Consider the following 18940-nt stretch of genomic DNA (forward strand, 5'->3'; position numbering starts at 1 on the left):
TGCTTGAAAGGGTATATACCAGTGTGCAGAGGGTCCTTCAGAATTTCTTGTGTATAAAAATGGTTGCAGTTCCTAAAATTTGTACTTGATATTTATGTTCAACACCTTGAATTAAACCTGAAAGTCTGCACTTCAAATTCATTTGGATTGTTTCATTTTAATCTATTCTGGTGGCATGCAGAGCCAAAAATGTGAAAATTGTGCCTGTGTCCAAATATATATGGACCTAACTATAACTGACCAAATAATAGATGTGTATCTAAAATATTGTATGAATGGATAGTGATGTATTCCTGCAATATTTTAATCACTCTGAGGCCAAAAATGATTCAAGCCATATTATCTCTGTCATGAACAGCATGGTCACACATGGATCAAAATTCATCCGGTTCAGCATGGAGTGGATAAATTGAGATCCACATATGTGCAGGCTGGTTGTACAGAAGTCAATCTACCAGCCTGTCTGGGTTTATTCCTGAATCAGTGATGCTGGCTAAAGCTGGCAACACTGATCAGTATAAACAGCAAAATAGCACAGCAGGAGTGATCTCCCCCATCCACATCAAGTGTGTGGATGGGGGAATCTGGTCATTTTTTTTTTCTGTTTAGGCAGCTGGTTGAACAAAAAATATGATTAATCAGTTCCGCACCGCCTTATAGCAGAAATACTGCTACAGGGTGGCACATGTATATATACAGGGTGGCACATGTATATATACCTGATTTTGCAGTTCCGGGTAGGCTGGCCTCAGCTGTCAATGACCGGGTCCCGGCCGGTGATTACTCGTCGGCACCCGGTGTTTGCCGAGTATCACCGGGTGCCGACGAGTATAAACAACACAGATCTCTCCCCTGTCAGCTCCTGCACACTGCTTTGTATGACTTTGCATAGCAGAGCCATACAAAGCAGTGTGCTTACAGTGAAACACACAAACAGCCAACATAGTGAAACAGCACACAGTGTCAGTGCTTTTTATTAGCACTGATCACTATATTGGTGTTGCTGGGGATGTCAGTGACACCAAGTCAGTTCCTCCCAGTGTCAGAATGTCCGCCGCAGTCCCACAGTAAGTCGCTGTTCGCCGCCATTACTAGTAAAGAAAAACAAAAAAAAATTTTAAATTACAGTATCCATACCACTATTTGTAAACACTTTAACTTTCACGTAAACCAATTAATTTACGTGTACTGGGATTTTTTTTAGCAAAGACATTTTGGCCTAAATTTATGACTAAATTTTAAAAGAAAGCTCCATTTGTGGGAAAAAAAAAGGATGTAAATTTAATTCAGGTGCAGTGTTGCTTGACCGCACAATTGTCAGTTAAAGTAATGCACCGTATCGCAAAAAATGGCCTGGTCAGGAAGGGGGGTAAATCCTCTGGAGAGCAAGTGGTTAATGTATGGCCAGCATAATAGAACTACTACTACTCTCTAACTACAACGTTGTATGTTACACTACATAAACGTGTCAAAATATACAAGAAAGCATCAAGAATTAAGATCATTCAAAAATTTTTGGAAAAATACATACTGTTAATGGCTCCAAACAGTCATCTGAATCTTCAGCCGCAATCTGATCATTGTCATTTTCCATCTGTATTCTTGAGCGGATCCAATCCCATTCCTCTGTGTTCAAGATTTCAATTGGAGAATGAGTGGATGCAAACACCTTAAATCTGGTTGGTACAAAAGAAAAGAACAATCTTTTTTTTAACAGATAGAATTTGATCAAAACATAAGTAACGATGCACATGCGAAATGTCATAAGAGTCATACAGGGTAGCACAAGCTCAAGCAGATGGCCAGAATACAGTTTGTAGGCGATCATCAAGGTCAAAGAGGTAGTCATACAAGTTAAACAGTGTCCAACCAAGGGCAGAGGTAAAACAATATATAGTTGCCTCGTCATATCCTGCAGCATCACAACTTAATTGGTAGCAAGTTGGGGTGTTGGGGTAGGGAGAGAGGAAAAGGGGAAGGGAAAAAGGCAAGTGAGGATTGGGGGAGGGGGGGGATGGAGGGCAAGGAGGACAGAAAGTCCAGAAGCAGGGCGAAAAGACTATGAGATAAGGTACCCTAATGTTTCAAGGAGATATTGCATACACACAAATAAATTAGAAGGTAAGGTTCATATCCAAGCTGACTGGATTTTATTTTTTTTTTTTTTGTAGACAGTTATGTGCCATGTATGTGAGCCTGTATAGGGGCAGGTCAGCATTAACCATGGACCTCCATTGAAAAGAACAATCTTTACTAGGTTTACCTGACACTTCAGAATGCAAAGTATATACATTATGCTTGTTATTGCAGAAAGAAAAAAACAAAAAACAAATAAAAGAATAGGAAATTAAAGTAATTCTAAATATACCAACCATTTTCCTTACCTCTCATATTGTGCTTTATACTGCTGAGTGGGGATAGTAAGCACTCGGTCAAAAAGTACAGTAACTTCTCTTAGGTTATTCTGCTGAATCTCAAATTCTATGTACATTTTCCATAGCTCATCTGAATGAAATTCCATACCAGAAACTTTTGCAGCCTCCCTAAACACACTGTAAGGTACAAAATGAATGAAAGCAGGTCTCAAATGAATTGTTAACTTCTGTATACACTGCATGTCACAATTTAGATACAACACACCAGAAGTAACATTCTGCAAAAAAGAAAATGAAACACAATTTAAAATACTTGTGTAACAATGTATTATTGAATACAAATTTTATATTTATTTATTTATTTTACGTGACAGCTCAACCAAGTCCCTAAACAACGGTGTATTATTTGTTTATAGATATGTTATATTCAATTTTAGTGAACCTTGACTGTATTGTAGAAGACGAATTTGTATGTTTTAAACAGAAATTCACAAAATGTAGGAACCGATTAGCAACAAGCATTTCAAAAGTCTACTCCACTTCTACATTATTTCAATGAGTTTTTATTGGAAGTAACAAGTACAATAGCTTTAGTGACCATGATAGTACACATTTAATTTACAAAAGATTGAAAACTAAACAGAAACACAAGTAGAGAAACAATATAAAAATCATTAGATTATATTGGGAAATTATCTAACACTCAAGTATTTCTTTAGAAATAGAAACAAGCATTAGCCATCAAAATTACTTTGAACAAGTCTGTTGAAATATGATAGAGAATCTAAACCCAGGCTGCTGAAGTTGAATGCCCCTATGAATTAGATCCTCTTCGTCTAAAGGAATCGCACAGCAGTCAATCTTCAGCTTCTGTTCTTCTCATAGATCTTCAAATTTCAAAGAGTCAAGAAAGAACCTGTATTTGATATGTGATCAAAATGTGCACAGCAGTACAGTTCTTCAGAAAATGAGCCTATGTGGTGTTTGATTACGTAAACAGTTAAGTGAAGACAATGCTGCATGAAACTGAAGTTAGGTGCTTGGCAAAGAATAGTGATATCCTTTCTCAATAATGATATTAGTCCAATGCTCAGGCTAAATGTGATATGTACTTACATGTCTGGTATACCTCTCACATTAAAGTGGTTGTAAACCTCAGACATGAAATATGAACAAAGCATATCCCTCTATAGTGTGTGCTTGTCTTGCTCCACAGTTCTAAGTGACATTTCTGTCCACTGCCTAGTTCCTCTGCTATAAGCATGAGTCACTTCTGACGAGTTTTCCTGACACCAAGAGAAAAATGGTGACAGGGGAGGGTACAGTCTGTGATTGACAGCCTGTTCTTGTGTACTGTGTGAAGGGGTTGTGTCCCTTCCCTTTGATCAGCTCTCAGAGCTCTCCTCACTGATGTAATTTCAGCTGCCTGCCCCCTGCTTTTCAGAGCTGTAAGACTCTGCAAATTCTGCACTTTGAATGGATGTAGTGGAAGACAGCTGTAGATAAACAAGTCCAACTTAAGTAGAAGAATTTGTTTCATCTCTGTGTGTATCACTTGAGGTGAGTCACTTCACTGGGAATATGCAAGGGTTTACCACCACTTTAATTATTAAATGGCAAAAAGTTAAAAAAGGCTGAAATAACTGTCTGTTTAGTATGTTTATAGAATTATGTGATATGGTATAGCTCTAAGTATTACATTAAACCACTACCCACTACACATCCAGACACTTATGCACACCTTCATCCTGGCTAGGGTACCTCATCACACCAGATCTTAATGACCCCAACGCACCACTTGCCTACAAATAGGCATGCTCAAGACCATGTGATCAAAACATCTACACATACACATATACACACACACCCCATCTCTTTCAGAAACCCTCCTCTTGCTCACGACTTCTCCCAAAGGCTACCACTAGTTTTGGCCTCTCATGTAACCCTATATGCACTGATAAATGACCAAATCTTTGATAAATCAAAGATTTCTTTCAAATGAGCTTTTGTACAGTTTCCACCAAGAACAACTGTTCTTCCCCAATGAAAAACAATGTTTAAAGATCAAACCACCAAACCCAGCAATTTATTTAATAAAACGATTATTATATTAAACAACTGCGTCATTGCCTGTATGGCCAGCATAATGGTCACCTTAATGTGTGGTCAAGTATGGGCCATAATATAAAGTGGACAGCATTGTTTGACATATCTCAAGTTTTCTCCATATGTTGTCCTCCTGTCAAAAATTCTGGTGTGCACTTCCTTTAAGCTAGCCATACACACCAAACAGGGTGAGAGGAGGAATCTCCCCAGCTCGCTACTGTTTGTGATTGATTGAAGTCTCTGTTCAGTCAACAAATTTCCACAAGGCTCCTTCAACAAAAGTTGCTTGAAAAAGCAACCTCTGTCAAGTCTGATGGTACCAACGGGGCCACCCACCGCTCAATTTTCTGTTGATTCAGCCCAAATTTGAGCCGTCTAGGCAGCCTCTCTCCACACAGCTGAGATTTTTTAATGGTGCCATTCACATTATGCAACTACTGTTTGCAGCAGATAGAATTCTATGTTTCCAGGATCCAAACATCTAATACACAGCAAAAGGTAATCTTTTGATCAAAATTTGATCTTTTAATGGTGCCATTCACATTATGCAACCACTGTTTGCAGCAGATAGAATTCTACATATCCAGGATCCAAACATCTAATACGCAGCAAAGTTTAATCTGGATAGGTAAATGCAGGAGTTCAAGTGTGATTGTAGCCCTAAACATGACATATTGTACAACCTACAATGCATATTTAATATTTATTTCTGCATTTAACAAACTGGAGAAAATGTAGCATGTGCAAACGTTTGGACAGCCTGTAGTCAATATTTAACATTTCTTTTGGCAGAAGCCACAGCCTCCAAATGTTTCTAATAATCAGCAAACCTTCTTCTATGCATGCTGTATAATCTTTTCTTTGGAGAAAATTCTGCCAACAGGAATGGGGGTGTTAGAGGAGTATGACCTTTCTAATCTTTGTCCATGTCATCAACAATGTAATAAACAAATAGGCAATTAATTATAAGACACACATTAATTACAGACCGATCATTTATTATTATAATGCAGGTAAAAATGTTGCTGCGTAATAAAATAGGAACATTTAAACTCATATGTTCCTTACATGATAAAAAGTGTTGCCTAGAGATTAGCCAAACAATCTGTGGACTGGTCTACTGATGTCTAATAATAGCAATAAAAAATGAGGGAAGAGTGAACTGTATTGGCAGCACAGTGGCTAAATTTAGCACTTCTGACTAGCAGAACTAGATTTGTCGATTCGACAATCCCAACCACAGCACTACCTGCCTGGAGCTTGCATGTTCTCTCTGTGCCTGCGTTGGTTTCCTCCCCCCCCCCCGACACTCCGGTTTCCTCCCACACTCCAAAGATGTACTGGTAGGTTAATTGGCTCTTGTCTAGATTGGCCCTAGTATGTGTATGTATGAATGTGTGTTAGCACTCTTAAATTGTAAGCTCCTTGAGTACAGGGACTGATGTGAATGTACTATATTATTTATTTATTTCAGGTACTTATATAGCGCCGTCAATTTACGCAGCACTTTACATATATATTGTACATTCACATCAGTCCCTAACTCTCAAGGGGCATACAATCTAAAGTCCCTAACTCACAGTCATACATACACATACTAGGGTCAATTTAGACAGGAGCCAATTAACCTACCAGCATGTCTTTGGAGTGTGGCAGGAAACCGGAGTACCTGGAGGAAACCCACGCATTCACAGGGAGAACATGCAAACTCCAGGCAGGTGGTGCCGCGGTTGGGATTCGAACCAGCGGCCCTAGTACTGCCAGGTGGAAGTGCTAACCATTTAGCCACTGTGCTGCCCATACTATATATATATATATATATATATATATATATATATATATATATATATATACACACACACACACACACAGTGGGGATCGAAAGTTTGGGCACCCCAGCTAACAATTTGTATTAATGTGCATAAAGAAGCCAGGGAAAGATGGAAAAATCTCCAAAAGTCATCAAATTACAGATTAGACATTCTTATAATATGTCAACAAAAGTTAGATTTTATTTCCATCATTTACACTTTCAAAATAACAGAAAACAAAAAAAATGGCGTCTGCAAAAGTTTGGGCACCCTGCAGAGTTAATATCTTGTACTGCCCCCTTTGGCAAGTATCACAGCTTGTAAATGCTTTTTGTAGCCAGCCAAGAGTCTTTCAATTCTTGTTTGAGGTATCTTTGCCCATTCTTCCTTACAAAAGTCTTCCAGTTCTTTGAGATTTCTGGGCTGTCTGTCACGCACTGCTCTTTTAAGGTCTATCCATAGATTTTCAATTATGTTGAGGTAAGGAGATTGTGAAGGCCATGGCAAAACCTTCAGTTTACGCCTCTTGATGTAATCCCCCATGAATTTCGAGGTGTGTTTAGGATCATTATCCATTTGTAGAAGCCATCCTCTCTTTAACTTCAGCTTTTTCACAGATGGCATCAAGTTACCATCCAAAATTTGCTGAAATTTTATTGAATCCATTTTTCCTTCTACTCGTGAGATGTTCCCTGTGCCACTGGCTGCAACACAACCCCAAAGCATGATTGATCCAACCCCATGCTTAACAGTTGGACAGAGGTTCTTTTCATTCAATTCTGTGCCCCTTCTTCTCCAAATGTACCTTTGCTCATTCCGGCCAAAAAGTTCAATTTTAACCTCATCGGTCCACAGAACTTGTTTCCAAAATGCATCAGGCTTGTCTATATGTTCATTTGCAAAGTTCAAACGATGATTTTTGTGGTGAGGACGTAGAAGAGGTTTTCTTCCGATGACTCTTCCATGAAGACCATATTTGTACAAGTATCTCTTTATAGTGGAATAGTGTACCACAACTCCAGTGTCTGCCAGATCTTTCTGGAGGGATAATGCAGTCAAACGTGGGTTTTGAATTGTTTTTCTCACAATCCTGCGAGCTGTTCTGTCTGATATTTTTCTTGGTCTTCCAGATGTTGCTTTAACTTCCACTGTTCCTGATGACTGCCATTTCTTAATTACATTCGGAACAGAGGATATTGACATCTGAAAACGCTTTGCTATCTTCTTATAGCCTTCTCCAGCTTTGTGAGCGTCAACTATTTTCAGTTTCAGTTTTCTAGACAACTGCTTAGAAGAACCCATGGTGCTGATTGTTGGGGCAAGGTCAGATGAGTCTGGGCATTTAAAACCTTTGAGATTGACATCACCTGGTCTTCCCAGACGATGATTGAGAACAATCCATGACACTGGCAGGTCTCAGCTTTGCAAAGGGGGCAGTGCATGCTATAAATTCTGCAGGGTGCCCAAACTTTTGCAGGCGCCATTTTTTTGTTTTCTGTTATTTTGAAAGTGTAAATGATGGAAATAAAATCTAACTTTTGTTGCCATATTATAAGAATGTCTAATCAGTAATTTGATGCCTTTTGGAGATTTTTCCATCTTTCCTTGGCTTCTTTATGCACATTAATACAAATTTTTAGCTGGGGTGCCCAAACTTTCGATTCCCCACTGTGTATATATATATATATATATAAACACAGCATAAAGTGATGGTACTATATAAGTACCTGTAATACATTAAATAAACTTTACTACAAAAATCCAAATTTGACCAATTGTAACCAATTTTCTTGGTTTGATCTCCAACATCGTCAATCGTACTAAAAAAAAAGTCACCTGAAAAAAATGTTGATTTCAAAATGTAGGGTGGGATGGGGAAGTTCATTCAGTGGAAAATAAAAACAACAACAAGTGCCTCTAGTGATATTAGCAGTAGAAATGCATTTACTAAAATCTGGCTGATCCTTTTAGAAAAAATAGGTCTACACCCGTAATATATGCCCTTTCATGAGGTCTAAGATGTTCTCCTGTTTGAAGTGAATAAACGTCAGAAGTCAGATTAAGTTTGTTGAAAGTACAAATGGAAATATCACAATCAGTTTTAAGAACCTCCAAAGCATATGATGGTGATGTGTTCACAAATAAAAGGCAAACTTTTAAATAATATTGATAAAATCAGACAGACCTTTTAATAGAAAGATTTATTTCACATTGCACCCTGCCTTTACCACCACCAACCTCCTCTGCACACATACACACACACACATGTAAACAGACAATGATCAACTAGTGAATGAGAACAATAAAGTCAACAACCAACCACACACACAAACCACGTTTAATGGCCCTTTAAATATAGTTAGTTTGAGCCAAACTGGCCCAAACAAGCTATTACCTGCACTGACAGGTGCGCTTACTGGGCACGCTGTGTTAACTGTATGTGGCCTTAATTACATACATTGTATAGCACTGAGTTCCGGCAGTGGAATGGGGACTTCCTGTCCCACTACTGCAAAAAAGAGTGGGGCTGAGCACCGCTCAGCGATTCACGGGAAGCTCTGTATTCATTCATAGAATACAAAGTTTCCCGTTAATAGCTGAGCAGCGCGCAGCTCGACTCTATTTTGTTCCTGTACTGGGACAGAAAGTCCCCATCCCACTGCCAGAACACAGAACTGTATACTGTATGTAGCTGAGGCTACACACAGTTAATACAGCGTGCCCAGCATGCAGTGGAGTAAATAGTTTGTTTAAACTAACTTGGCCCAAACAAACTAAAAAGGGACATTAAGCGTGGTGTTAGGCTTTACATGCAAACTGAAAACCTCCTCAAATCTTTGACTGCATACCAACACTCACCAGCAAGGAAATGATCTGTAACCTGCAGCACAGCTATTTCTAGAATCTACAATATTAAGAATAGAAGAAAAAACATGCATAATCTAAGCAATCGTCCTTCAACACACTAACAGATTATTTCATGGATTTCCCCCATCACCCAAGTCAAGCCTAAAGGGTAACACCACTTTTGGGGTGGAAAAAATTGCAAATAAATAAAAAAAGATAATATAACATACAATTGCTGCACAAGTCATATTGTAATTGAATGTTAATATAAAGTTTCTTTTCCTGTTCAATCTGCAGCACTGTAATTTTCTGTCAAAATGCAATGAAATATGGCAACCTGGAGGCATTCTGTACACAGATGGCGTATGGAAAGCCCCCCAAAAATATAATTTCCTGCCTGTGTGATTGGCTGACTTATTTTCCCAGAAATCTGCACTAAGATACAAGGCAGATTTGGGACATCACCTGCAATAAAAAACTTAGTTTTTGGTGAGATACTCCCAAAGAGAAATCACATCTAAAAGGGATGCAGACCCTGCCACTTTCCTCATTAGAGCCCTTCAAGTGCAGCAGCGATTGATAATTATGAAGTAGCTTCCATTCACATTCACTTTGTATGTGGACACAGACAAACAGCTACAAAAACATTCTTCAGAATAACAAAAGTTAGTAGTCTGCAACAGATTTTGGTAAAATCCTTGCAATGTGCATAGATCACCCAGAACGGAAAGTTTTTTTTTTGCAACAAAAGTGGGGTTACTCTTTGTTGTGGAAAAATGTCCGAATAAAAACAGCATCATGTAAGTCTTACCCTCGTAATTTGTCAACAGATTTTGTCAAAGCCATGTCCATAGTCTTCATCAAGAACTGAACGTAGCTGATCCACATGTTGACATTAAGTGGGATGGCCTTCGCAGCACGCTCAAAGATCTGCACAGTAGAAAGTGGCAATGTAACTTGTCTTGTTTTAGAGATTTATAATTATATTACAAATTCTACTTTGTGGGTAACAAACATTTACAAAACATATCCTAAATGGGCTGAATATTTTGAAACAAACTAAAATAAAATTGAAAAAAAAAAACTAAATTGGAGGAAGAAGTATCACATGCAACTACTGATAATAAAAAAATCTATAGTTTGATTTATGAACACTGTGGCCAATGATAATATGATTTTTTTGCTACAGTTTTCATAAATCTTCCCATATTAGTGCAGTTTTAAGGATAAGCTGTAAACTTACTATTTTTGTCCAGTGAAACTGCATGTTCAGTCATTCTGTGTGACTAAACCAGCATTCGATCATATTAGGGATTTTTTACTCAATGCATAAAGTGGTGGTAGCTGTGCAAATAGAGAAAAATCTAATGTTTTTAGGGTATTTTCTCTTTTGATTGAATGTTTTTAGAATATTTCCTCTTGGGGTCAAATGTTTTTAGGGTATGTTCTCTTGAATGTACTTAGAATATGCTGTATTCAGTACTACTTATATTTGCCAGAGAAACCCATAAAATAACATGTATAAAAGTTAACTTATTCTAATTACATTCAATTTGACAACAATACAATAAATAGAATTTGCCAAATTTGCCTGTGAAAGACAACTTAAGTATCTGATAATTTCACTCACATTAAAAACATTTGCAAGGGTATTATTCATGATTTTTGTGCAAATGCTGATACAATCATAGCAATTTATTAAATAATACTAGGCACTTTTGTCTTTTCAGTTGTTTCCAAATTACATATACATTGTACTCAAATAGATGTTATATTGTTACAAATGTCAATTTATATTAAACATCCTAAAAACCTCTATATGAAGCTGAAATAATATTTTTTTACATTATTTTGTATATACAGTAGTATAAGAATTCAGTACACCAACTAAATATTAAACTTGCCTTTTTCTTTCAGATGTCTCTCCCATTGTAAGTCATCATCTTGATGGTTGCAGGGCAGATGTCAAAGGAGCTTCTAAACCCATCCAGCCCTCAAGGAACTCCCCCAGATTGTTGAGATTTCACACAAAAGCACACTGAAGAAACGGCGCAACTTCTCAAGTGGGGGTGGCTATTCAATGTAAGCGAGTGCGCAAGATTTCTTTGCATGCAAATAATGCCCTTACATTTCATTAGTATGGATGTTGTTTTTGAAGGAATAAAGTGTGGGCATTTCTGTATTTTCAAGTAGCAATTAAAAGTCTTCATTATGTGGAAAAATCGCAGTGTTGCATGGTTCAAACGCTTACAAATGTATAATTATTCATTTAAACAGACCTATCTACCCATGTAGACCTATATCCCATTACATAATGAACATGACTGTGGATGCACATCAGCATGGGCACCCTGACTGGCCTGCGGCTATAAAGCACCATATACAACAAACTGCAAAGAGAATTTTATTTCTTTCAACACATCAAGTTCAGGGACAACATGTTTACTTGCTACCTAATATATTCCATTGACTTTCAGATGTCATTGTAAAGAAATGGGCAGTGAAAGGAGAAGCAGCACACTGATGATCTGATCTCTTTGTCACTCTGCTCTTGTATCGTGCGCCGCTCATCTTCCCCCCTGGATTCTGCTGTATATACTGTACAAGGGCTGCAAGAAGCTGATAGCAAGTCAAATCCAGGTACTTACACTGCTCGAATTAAAAAAAACAAAAAAAACAAAAAAACACTTCTGGAATTCAGCTAGCATGTCTGAATAGCATTCTATTTGTGATAGTCATAAAAAGCGTTGTAAATATTTATTAGAAATCTGTTTTGCGGTGGTACGCAACTTGTGACAGATTCATGTGTGTACAAAGCATATAGAAATCTGTAGCAGAACTGCCTCAGACAGAATTTTGTCTGCAACACAATTCTTGCATCTTGGAAGCTATTTAGTCTAACATGGAACCTTCACTTTCCTTATCACAGATATGGTGGTATTTCTTTATGATTTCTTTGCAACAACAGCAACAGATAGTAAACGTTTTGCTAGTACATATCAAATAAGAAGCATGTGTGGGTACCAAAAATTAAACTGTTGCACGGGTTTCATAAATTAGGCCCAATAATTCTGACTACATTTACAATGCCAGAAATGTGTTGCAAATGCTCTGTTGAATTGTCCTGTTTGTGTTTCAGCATTTTAGATCTACTGTACATAGAAATAGTGAGAATGTTAACCTCATAGTGCATATACACCATGTGCATCTGCAAACGAGGGAATGATTGCATATCTCTGTATATACAGATTTTTTTAGTGTATTTACTACTATGAATATGTTCTGGTATTTAAAATACTGTAGGCATTCTTTGGTGAAACTCTAACATACATACAAAAGCATGAAATGTACCATTTAAACACCACACGATCAAACAAAAGATATGTATATTTTATGAAAAGGGTACAATCGTTACTATACATGATTAAAAAAAGTGAAGGCTTTAAAGTGTGAATATATACATACTTACACATAGCCATTATTTTTTGGTATCTTTTATTTACCATATTTATATAGTGTACAGAGTGCATATAACCATTCACATCAGATCCTGCCCCGAAAAGAGGTTACAGTCTAAAATCCCTACTCCACACACACAAATACATAGACACTCTAGGATCAGTTTGGCCATCTAGCAGGTAACCTCCTAAACAGTTTTTGTAGTATGAGAGGAAAGTGATTCATTCAGAGGAATCCCATGCAAACACAAGGTAAACACACAAATTACTAACAGAGCATGTCACTGCTGGGAGTCATGCTTGTCCTTGAAATGTAAGGAAAGAGAATAAACAACGCAGCCACGGAATAGGAGTCATATAACAGCCAGGCATACACATATACAGAGTAGACAACGAATAAAGCAACACTCATACAACATTAGAAAAAAACTCTGAATTTCACACATACATCTCAGGACAAATGTTCAAATATTTTTACAAGATATTTGTTTAACATTTTCAGAAAATCCATTCGTTCACGGTCTGTGAAGGAGCTGCACATTGTATAAGATCTCCAAAGCTAGGTTTAATTCTATAACTCAGGCTGCAAATGATGCAGCTACTTTGTGTTTATAACTGCAGGTGGACATAGCATTAGTATAATATCGCATAGTCATAGTGTATGGAATGGAGAGAAAATTTAAAGTGGCAGTATTAGAAGTCCAGTGGAAGGGAACCTGATATGCAGGTAGGAATAGCTGGATGCATATTTGGACCTGTAAAAGGAATGGAGAGGAATACAGGAGCTGTCAATGCTGACTTTCTTTTGTAATTGCCAATTGCCTAGCTGTCTCTGGTCTAAATACTTTGAGTCACTGACCTGGTACAAGTATGCTGCAACTACAATATGAACTCTGAATCTGCATACTTTTTCAGGGCCAGTGAGTATTTAACCACTGAATCACTACGGCAGCCAGACTGCTAGCATTTTCAGAAAAAGAAGTTGTCATTGGCAGCCCACACAACTCCCTTAGTACAAATATTCTCTGAAGTGTCAGTAAACACTTTAAAAAAACTTCCTAGGGGCTCATTCACAAGTGTGTTGATTATGAAGAATGAAGTAATGCTCTTTAAAGTGCTACTAAACCCACAACCCTTCTTCACTATATCTGGTCTTGCAGTACTCATAACATGAAAATGCAATTATTTTCGTAACTATAAACTGCTAAATACCTTATCAGCAATTAGAACAGTCTTGTGACTTCTACCAGTGTCCAGTAGAGCACATGTTAAAGCTTGTATGAGGAGTTTAAATTTTTTCTAGAAGGATGCAGAACCCCTGACCTTTCTCTGGAAAGTGTTGAATGGCCCTGTGCTGATCACATGCATTCTCCCAAGAAAAAAAAAAAAACCTCTCTAGCAATACACACCAAACTGAGTGTGTGCAGAGTGACTCCACACCATATGTCTTATCAGGAGATAAGAGGGGAACACTGGAAGAAGGGGAGGATCAGAGAAATCAAGCTCAAAACAGCCTTTTTACACAATGCAGAGGATTAACCTCTTAGGTTCCACATTGAGTATAACAACCATGCTTTACTGCATATACAGACTGATTTATTGTTATGAGTTTAGTAACACTTTAACGCACCTATAGCATTAATTATGTGTTTATGACATGTTTTCGTTGTGTTTATGAAGTCCTGAAAAAGATTCAAGAATGCTTGATAATTGCTCATGAAAGCGTTGTTTTTCTAGTGGGAATTACTTAAAGGGGATGTGATGTACAGAAAATGATCTACTTTGAAGTGTGAATAGGTTGTGGTGTGGTATCAGGCGTTTTCTGATTTCTCTGCAGGTGGATTCATATACTTCGATCTCTTTGACTTGGTCCAGTTCAACTTTGCTGAAACATAAAGCTATGCCCCTGGTAATGATGCTCAATATCTCTGCTCCTGCCTGGCACTGTCAGTATTGCTGGCCTAATGCTTTTCCTTGCACACAGAAGCAAATGGTGCTACAACAGGGCTGCTCTGTGTGAAGAGGAAGTGGCTGCAGTTGCTCTGTCCCAATTCTCTATTATGTCCCAGTGCATTCTGGGATACAGAAGCCTCCACTGTCTCTTCCCCAGTGCCCAGTAAACACTTCATAAATGCTTCACTAACACACCATAAATGCTCTAAGTGCGGTTACAGAGCATTATTACTGAAATCAATAGAGGCAGCTGATAAGTGTCAATGCCTCATGAAAGCGACATGCTGCTTCATTTTGAATATAACACAACACAATGCTAACACTCCTTTGTGAACAACACTGTTTTGTAATATTCATGGGAGGCGTTGAAGGGAGGTTATGAGGCTTTACAAAATGCTGAATAAATGCTGCATAAGGTGAATGAGCCCTAGCAATTTTTAATACAGTATCTCTGTGCCGCTTATTTATTGAAACTTTCCTTTAGGAGAAAGCACCTGTAAACTAGAAAAGCTACAATTTCTGGGGAAATTGTGTGAAGAGTTCTTGCCTCCATCAGTAGTCTACAACTGGAGTGGGCGGAGTAGCTTTTGTCACTCTGCTGCCTGCTCACACACCTGGGTTCCTATGGCAACTCACTCTACAGCAAGGGCAGAGGACCGGTTAAAAACAAACTGCTCCAACTTGCTCACATCACTGGCGGTTGCCATCTTCAAATGGTGGTAGTTTTAAAATTATAAATCCTACACTGAAGAGCTTTATATTGTGAGAATCACAAGACCCAGACCTACATTTTGATGCATAGTATGTCTCTGAAATATTAAAAATGAAGGCAGTGTCGCAGTTTAGAAATTGCCCTTCAAATTTCAGGTGGCTAGAGTGGAGTTTCAATGAATGTTAATGGGCGGCGTGAGTTGCAAACAAATGGTCATATTGTGAAAACTATCAGGACTATGGCTTAGCCGTGGACATGTTTGGTGGCAGCAGGGATAGCTGAACGTTTTGATATAAGATTTGTGTAGGTGGGCTTGAAAATGAGGGAGTGATGGCAGTTTAGAAATCATGTCCTGATTTTTCAGCTCACACTCTAGTTTTGAACATTCCGCCATTTATTCCTATGGGACCAATTTCAACACAAAAACGGCGATATTTCGTGAACCATTTGGCGAAACGTTCCACAAAGTAATAGCACACCAATCGGGAACAATCCGCACGTTTCGGTATATTACTGTCCATGTAGTGTAAAAACTGTGGGAGGAGTTCGGGTGGTAAATTTGGCTATAATAATAAGAATATATATGTGAGATAACAGTAAGTGGTCTTGCCATGCAAGAACACTTAATAATGTCAGCCACCAGCAGCTGTTCCTCCTTGGTGGCAATGTACTGCAGACTCATACAGCCTCTGCAGCGTTGCAACCATAGTGCACATAATCCCCTTCCAGCAGTAAGTAGGCCCCATGGCTTACTGAGGGCTATAATCATCCTACCTGCCCATGTCAACACAGCCCAGGTGAGGGTAAAGTCACAGCGTGTCACATGTACTAGTGGTGTCACTCTTGCAGGCCTTCCCCTCAGGCCATGCAGAGCAGAGTAGAGCTGTCAATCAAGCATCCAATCGACCCCTTGACTGATGAAACTCAGACTGTGTCCTATTGTTTGCACATGAGAATATCCCATTGGTTTACAACCAATTTAAGGACACAAGTTACTGCTGCACAGCTTTAAGTTGAATAGTATAATAAAGTATTAAGATTTCTTTTGCTTCATTACACATGGCACAATCAGAAATGTCTGGAACAAGTTCAGTACAATGTTAAGAAGCTCCCTACTTTAATCTGAGTGGAACTTCCTAGACTCATACACATTAACACCAAAAAAATAAAAACATGAAATTACCTGCATTAGCAAAAGAAGTAGTTTGTCAAAAGTAAGCAACTTTTGCTCTTACCATTCTCTCCCATGTGACTGCAACACAAGGGACAGTATCGCAGCTCACCCTTATCGGTGTATTAGAACAAATACAAGCATTAGCGTACAAGGCAGACTAAAACCCGGGTCACTTCTTCAATGAAAAATGATTAGGCCTCCATCACAATCTAATGTACACACTACCAAGAACAGCATGCACACTGTAATGCGCTGCAGTGCAGGAGCATTGTCCTCTACCGTATAGTGTGTTAAGCTGCCATTCACAATGAATAGTACAGCAGTGCACCACACATAAAGACATGCACTGACATGTTACTGGAACACAATAATTTAAAAAGGCCCTTAAAGCTTAAGTGGTAGTCAAAAAAACAAAAGAATTTGCACAAGGGACATGACTTACCATTACTGTGCCGTGTCCCTTGTGCTGCTGCCTTAATAAAATAATGGATTATCGTGCAGTTTGCAGGTGAATTCTTGTGGAGTTTAATACAAAGAAGACCCTCAAGCTATACTAGTTATATATGCTTTCAAGATTGTCTGGTGCAGCATCTGTATTTATGAGTAAAGCTGGATACAAACAGATCAGAATTTGATCTGTGTGTAGCCCTCCCTGTTTGACAGAAGACAATTGTTAGATCGACTTCTGTTGAATTGGACCCACTGGAAAACCTTCTTTGATGGGAGGGTTGTAGCCGATCAGCTGCAGCACAGATCAGTGTATTGTGACAGTAGAGAGTCCGCGCTTTCAGAATACAATGTTCTGGCTGGGCGATTCCTGCATCCACCTTGCTTGTGGCCTCAGGCTGGATAAAAAAAGAAAATGATTATGTGTACCTAGCATAAGGGTTCATACTCTTTAGCTCTATTGCCCTGAACTTTGCTGCAAATTGCAAAACAAAGACTTGAGATAGTTTTTGCTTTTATGACCCATTTTGAAAGTTCTTCTGAACTAATGAGCTATGTGGGAGAAATACGTAGCATCTGAAAATGCATCAAACACACATTACTGCAAAGTGTTTTACTGCATGCATGTTCAAGTGCACCTGGTGAAAAGAAGCCATAATAATACTAATTATGAAAAGAACTGTTAACACATGCACTGGCCCAGAAGTCTCAAGAGTCAGTGTGGAGGAGCAATGCCCGTTTAGGAACAATTGTGTGGGATTTGATTTATGTGCCAGATTAAAAGAGAAGTATGGGATGGGTGTTTCTTTTCAAAATTAGGTGGATATAGAATTGGTCCAATGCTGCATCTGTCACCTATCGGCTCTAAGTGTGATAACTCGCTGATTTCTTACTGCCGCTGTGAGCAAAGAGTGGTGACTATCAGTCACCGCTGTCTGCACCCCCCAGCCTGTCTGGATCTTTCCCCAGCCTGGACAGGCTGAGTGACATCAGCCGACAGTGGGCTTCAGCTGAAAATGGGTAACAGGAGTTCAGAATGAACTGCACTCCTGTGATCCACAGGAGAATTACAGTCAAGAGGTCTGGCTGCAATTCTCCTTTAAGGCTGGTCCCAAGAAACAAAGGGAAATGAGACTGCACTTGTTCCAGCATGGATACCAATCATGATACTCATCTGACAATCACAGCTGTATATGTGCTGCACACAGAAAGACCAGGATCGGTCCTGCTTACAAGGTACATGGAGCTATTACAGCAAACTGAAAAATCTTCTTGGGAATAACAAGCACCCCAACTGCCCCAGGCATGCATTATTATTTAAAGAAAACTAATCTTTTTTTTTTTTATTGTTTTATTTACAATCCAAAGCAGTGCTCAAAATCATAAGCATCCTTTACATTCAGCAAGCTCTTTTATAGTCGACAGATGGACAAATATTTTACCAAAGACCCCCTGAAGGTGAGAGATCTAAGCCTTTTTTGTGACTTTCTTTGAGCAAGGTGACATGGAATGCGCTTTCAAATGTAAAATCTGTGTGTTCATTCATGAATGTTTTATGTGTTCACTCAGACATCACTAGCTCATTAGCAACAGTTTCCAATCATCATAAACAATTTTCAAATTGTTCTAATAGCTTCTATGAGCTCTGTGCAAGTCTACCTGTTAATGAACAGTAGAAGTGGAGGCTGTGTCTGAGAATCACTGAGGAGGAAATTTCATATATCATTATTATTACTGGCTCTCCAATATTTAAGAATGAATCCTAAGCCTGGTTACCTTGGATGACTTCATACTATAGGAATGTCATTACAAACTTACCAAATGACCAAGCCCTAGCTCCTTGAGGAATGTGTACTATCTTCCTTAAAAGGTAATGTTTCTTTCCAGAGAATTACAATTGGTCAAATGCTACCAACTACCCCTGTATATATTACAGCTAAAAATTGTAACAGTGAGTCACGAACTGTGATAGGCACGTGTCTGTCCTGATCATCTGCCAAGCCATGGTAAATGGGCGGGGACTCCTTGGAAGAACATCTATATTCTATATATCTGTA

At 38.6% G+C, this 18940-nt stretch overlaps 1 protein-coding gene across 2 annotated transcripts in view; it reads right to left on the bottom strand.

The window, feature by feature from the left end:
* LOC149445306 (pre-mRNA-processing factor 39-like) overlaps window positions 1-18940 on the bottom strand; it is a 68396-nt gene that overhangs the window by 31021 nt on the left and 18435 nt on the right. For both annotated transcript variants that reach the window (XM_089653970.1, XM_089653971.1), the window contains 3 exons: window positions 9951-10069; window positions 2385-2552; window positions 1532-1676 (listed from right to left, as the gene is read on the bottom strand). In XM_089653970.1, the coding sequence (XP_089510096.1) occupies window positions 1532-1676; window positions 2385-2552; window positions 9951-10069 (432 nt within the window). The remainder of the gene's footprint in view (window positions 1-1531; window positions 1677-2384; window positions 2553-9950; window positions 10070-18940) is intronic.

This window comes from Staurois parvus, unplaced genomic scaffold (assembly GCF_062004578.1).
Source record: "Staurois parvus isolate SC_StPar_1 unplaced genomic scaffold, SC_StPar_1.0 ptg000730l, whole genome shotgun sequence".
In the NCBI taxonomy this organism is placed as follows: Eukaryota; Metazoa; Chordata; class Amphibia; order Anura; family Ranidae; genus Staurois; species Staurois parvus.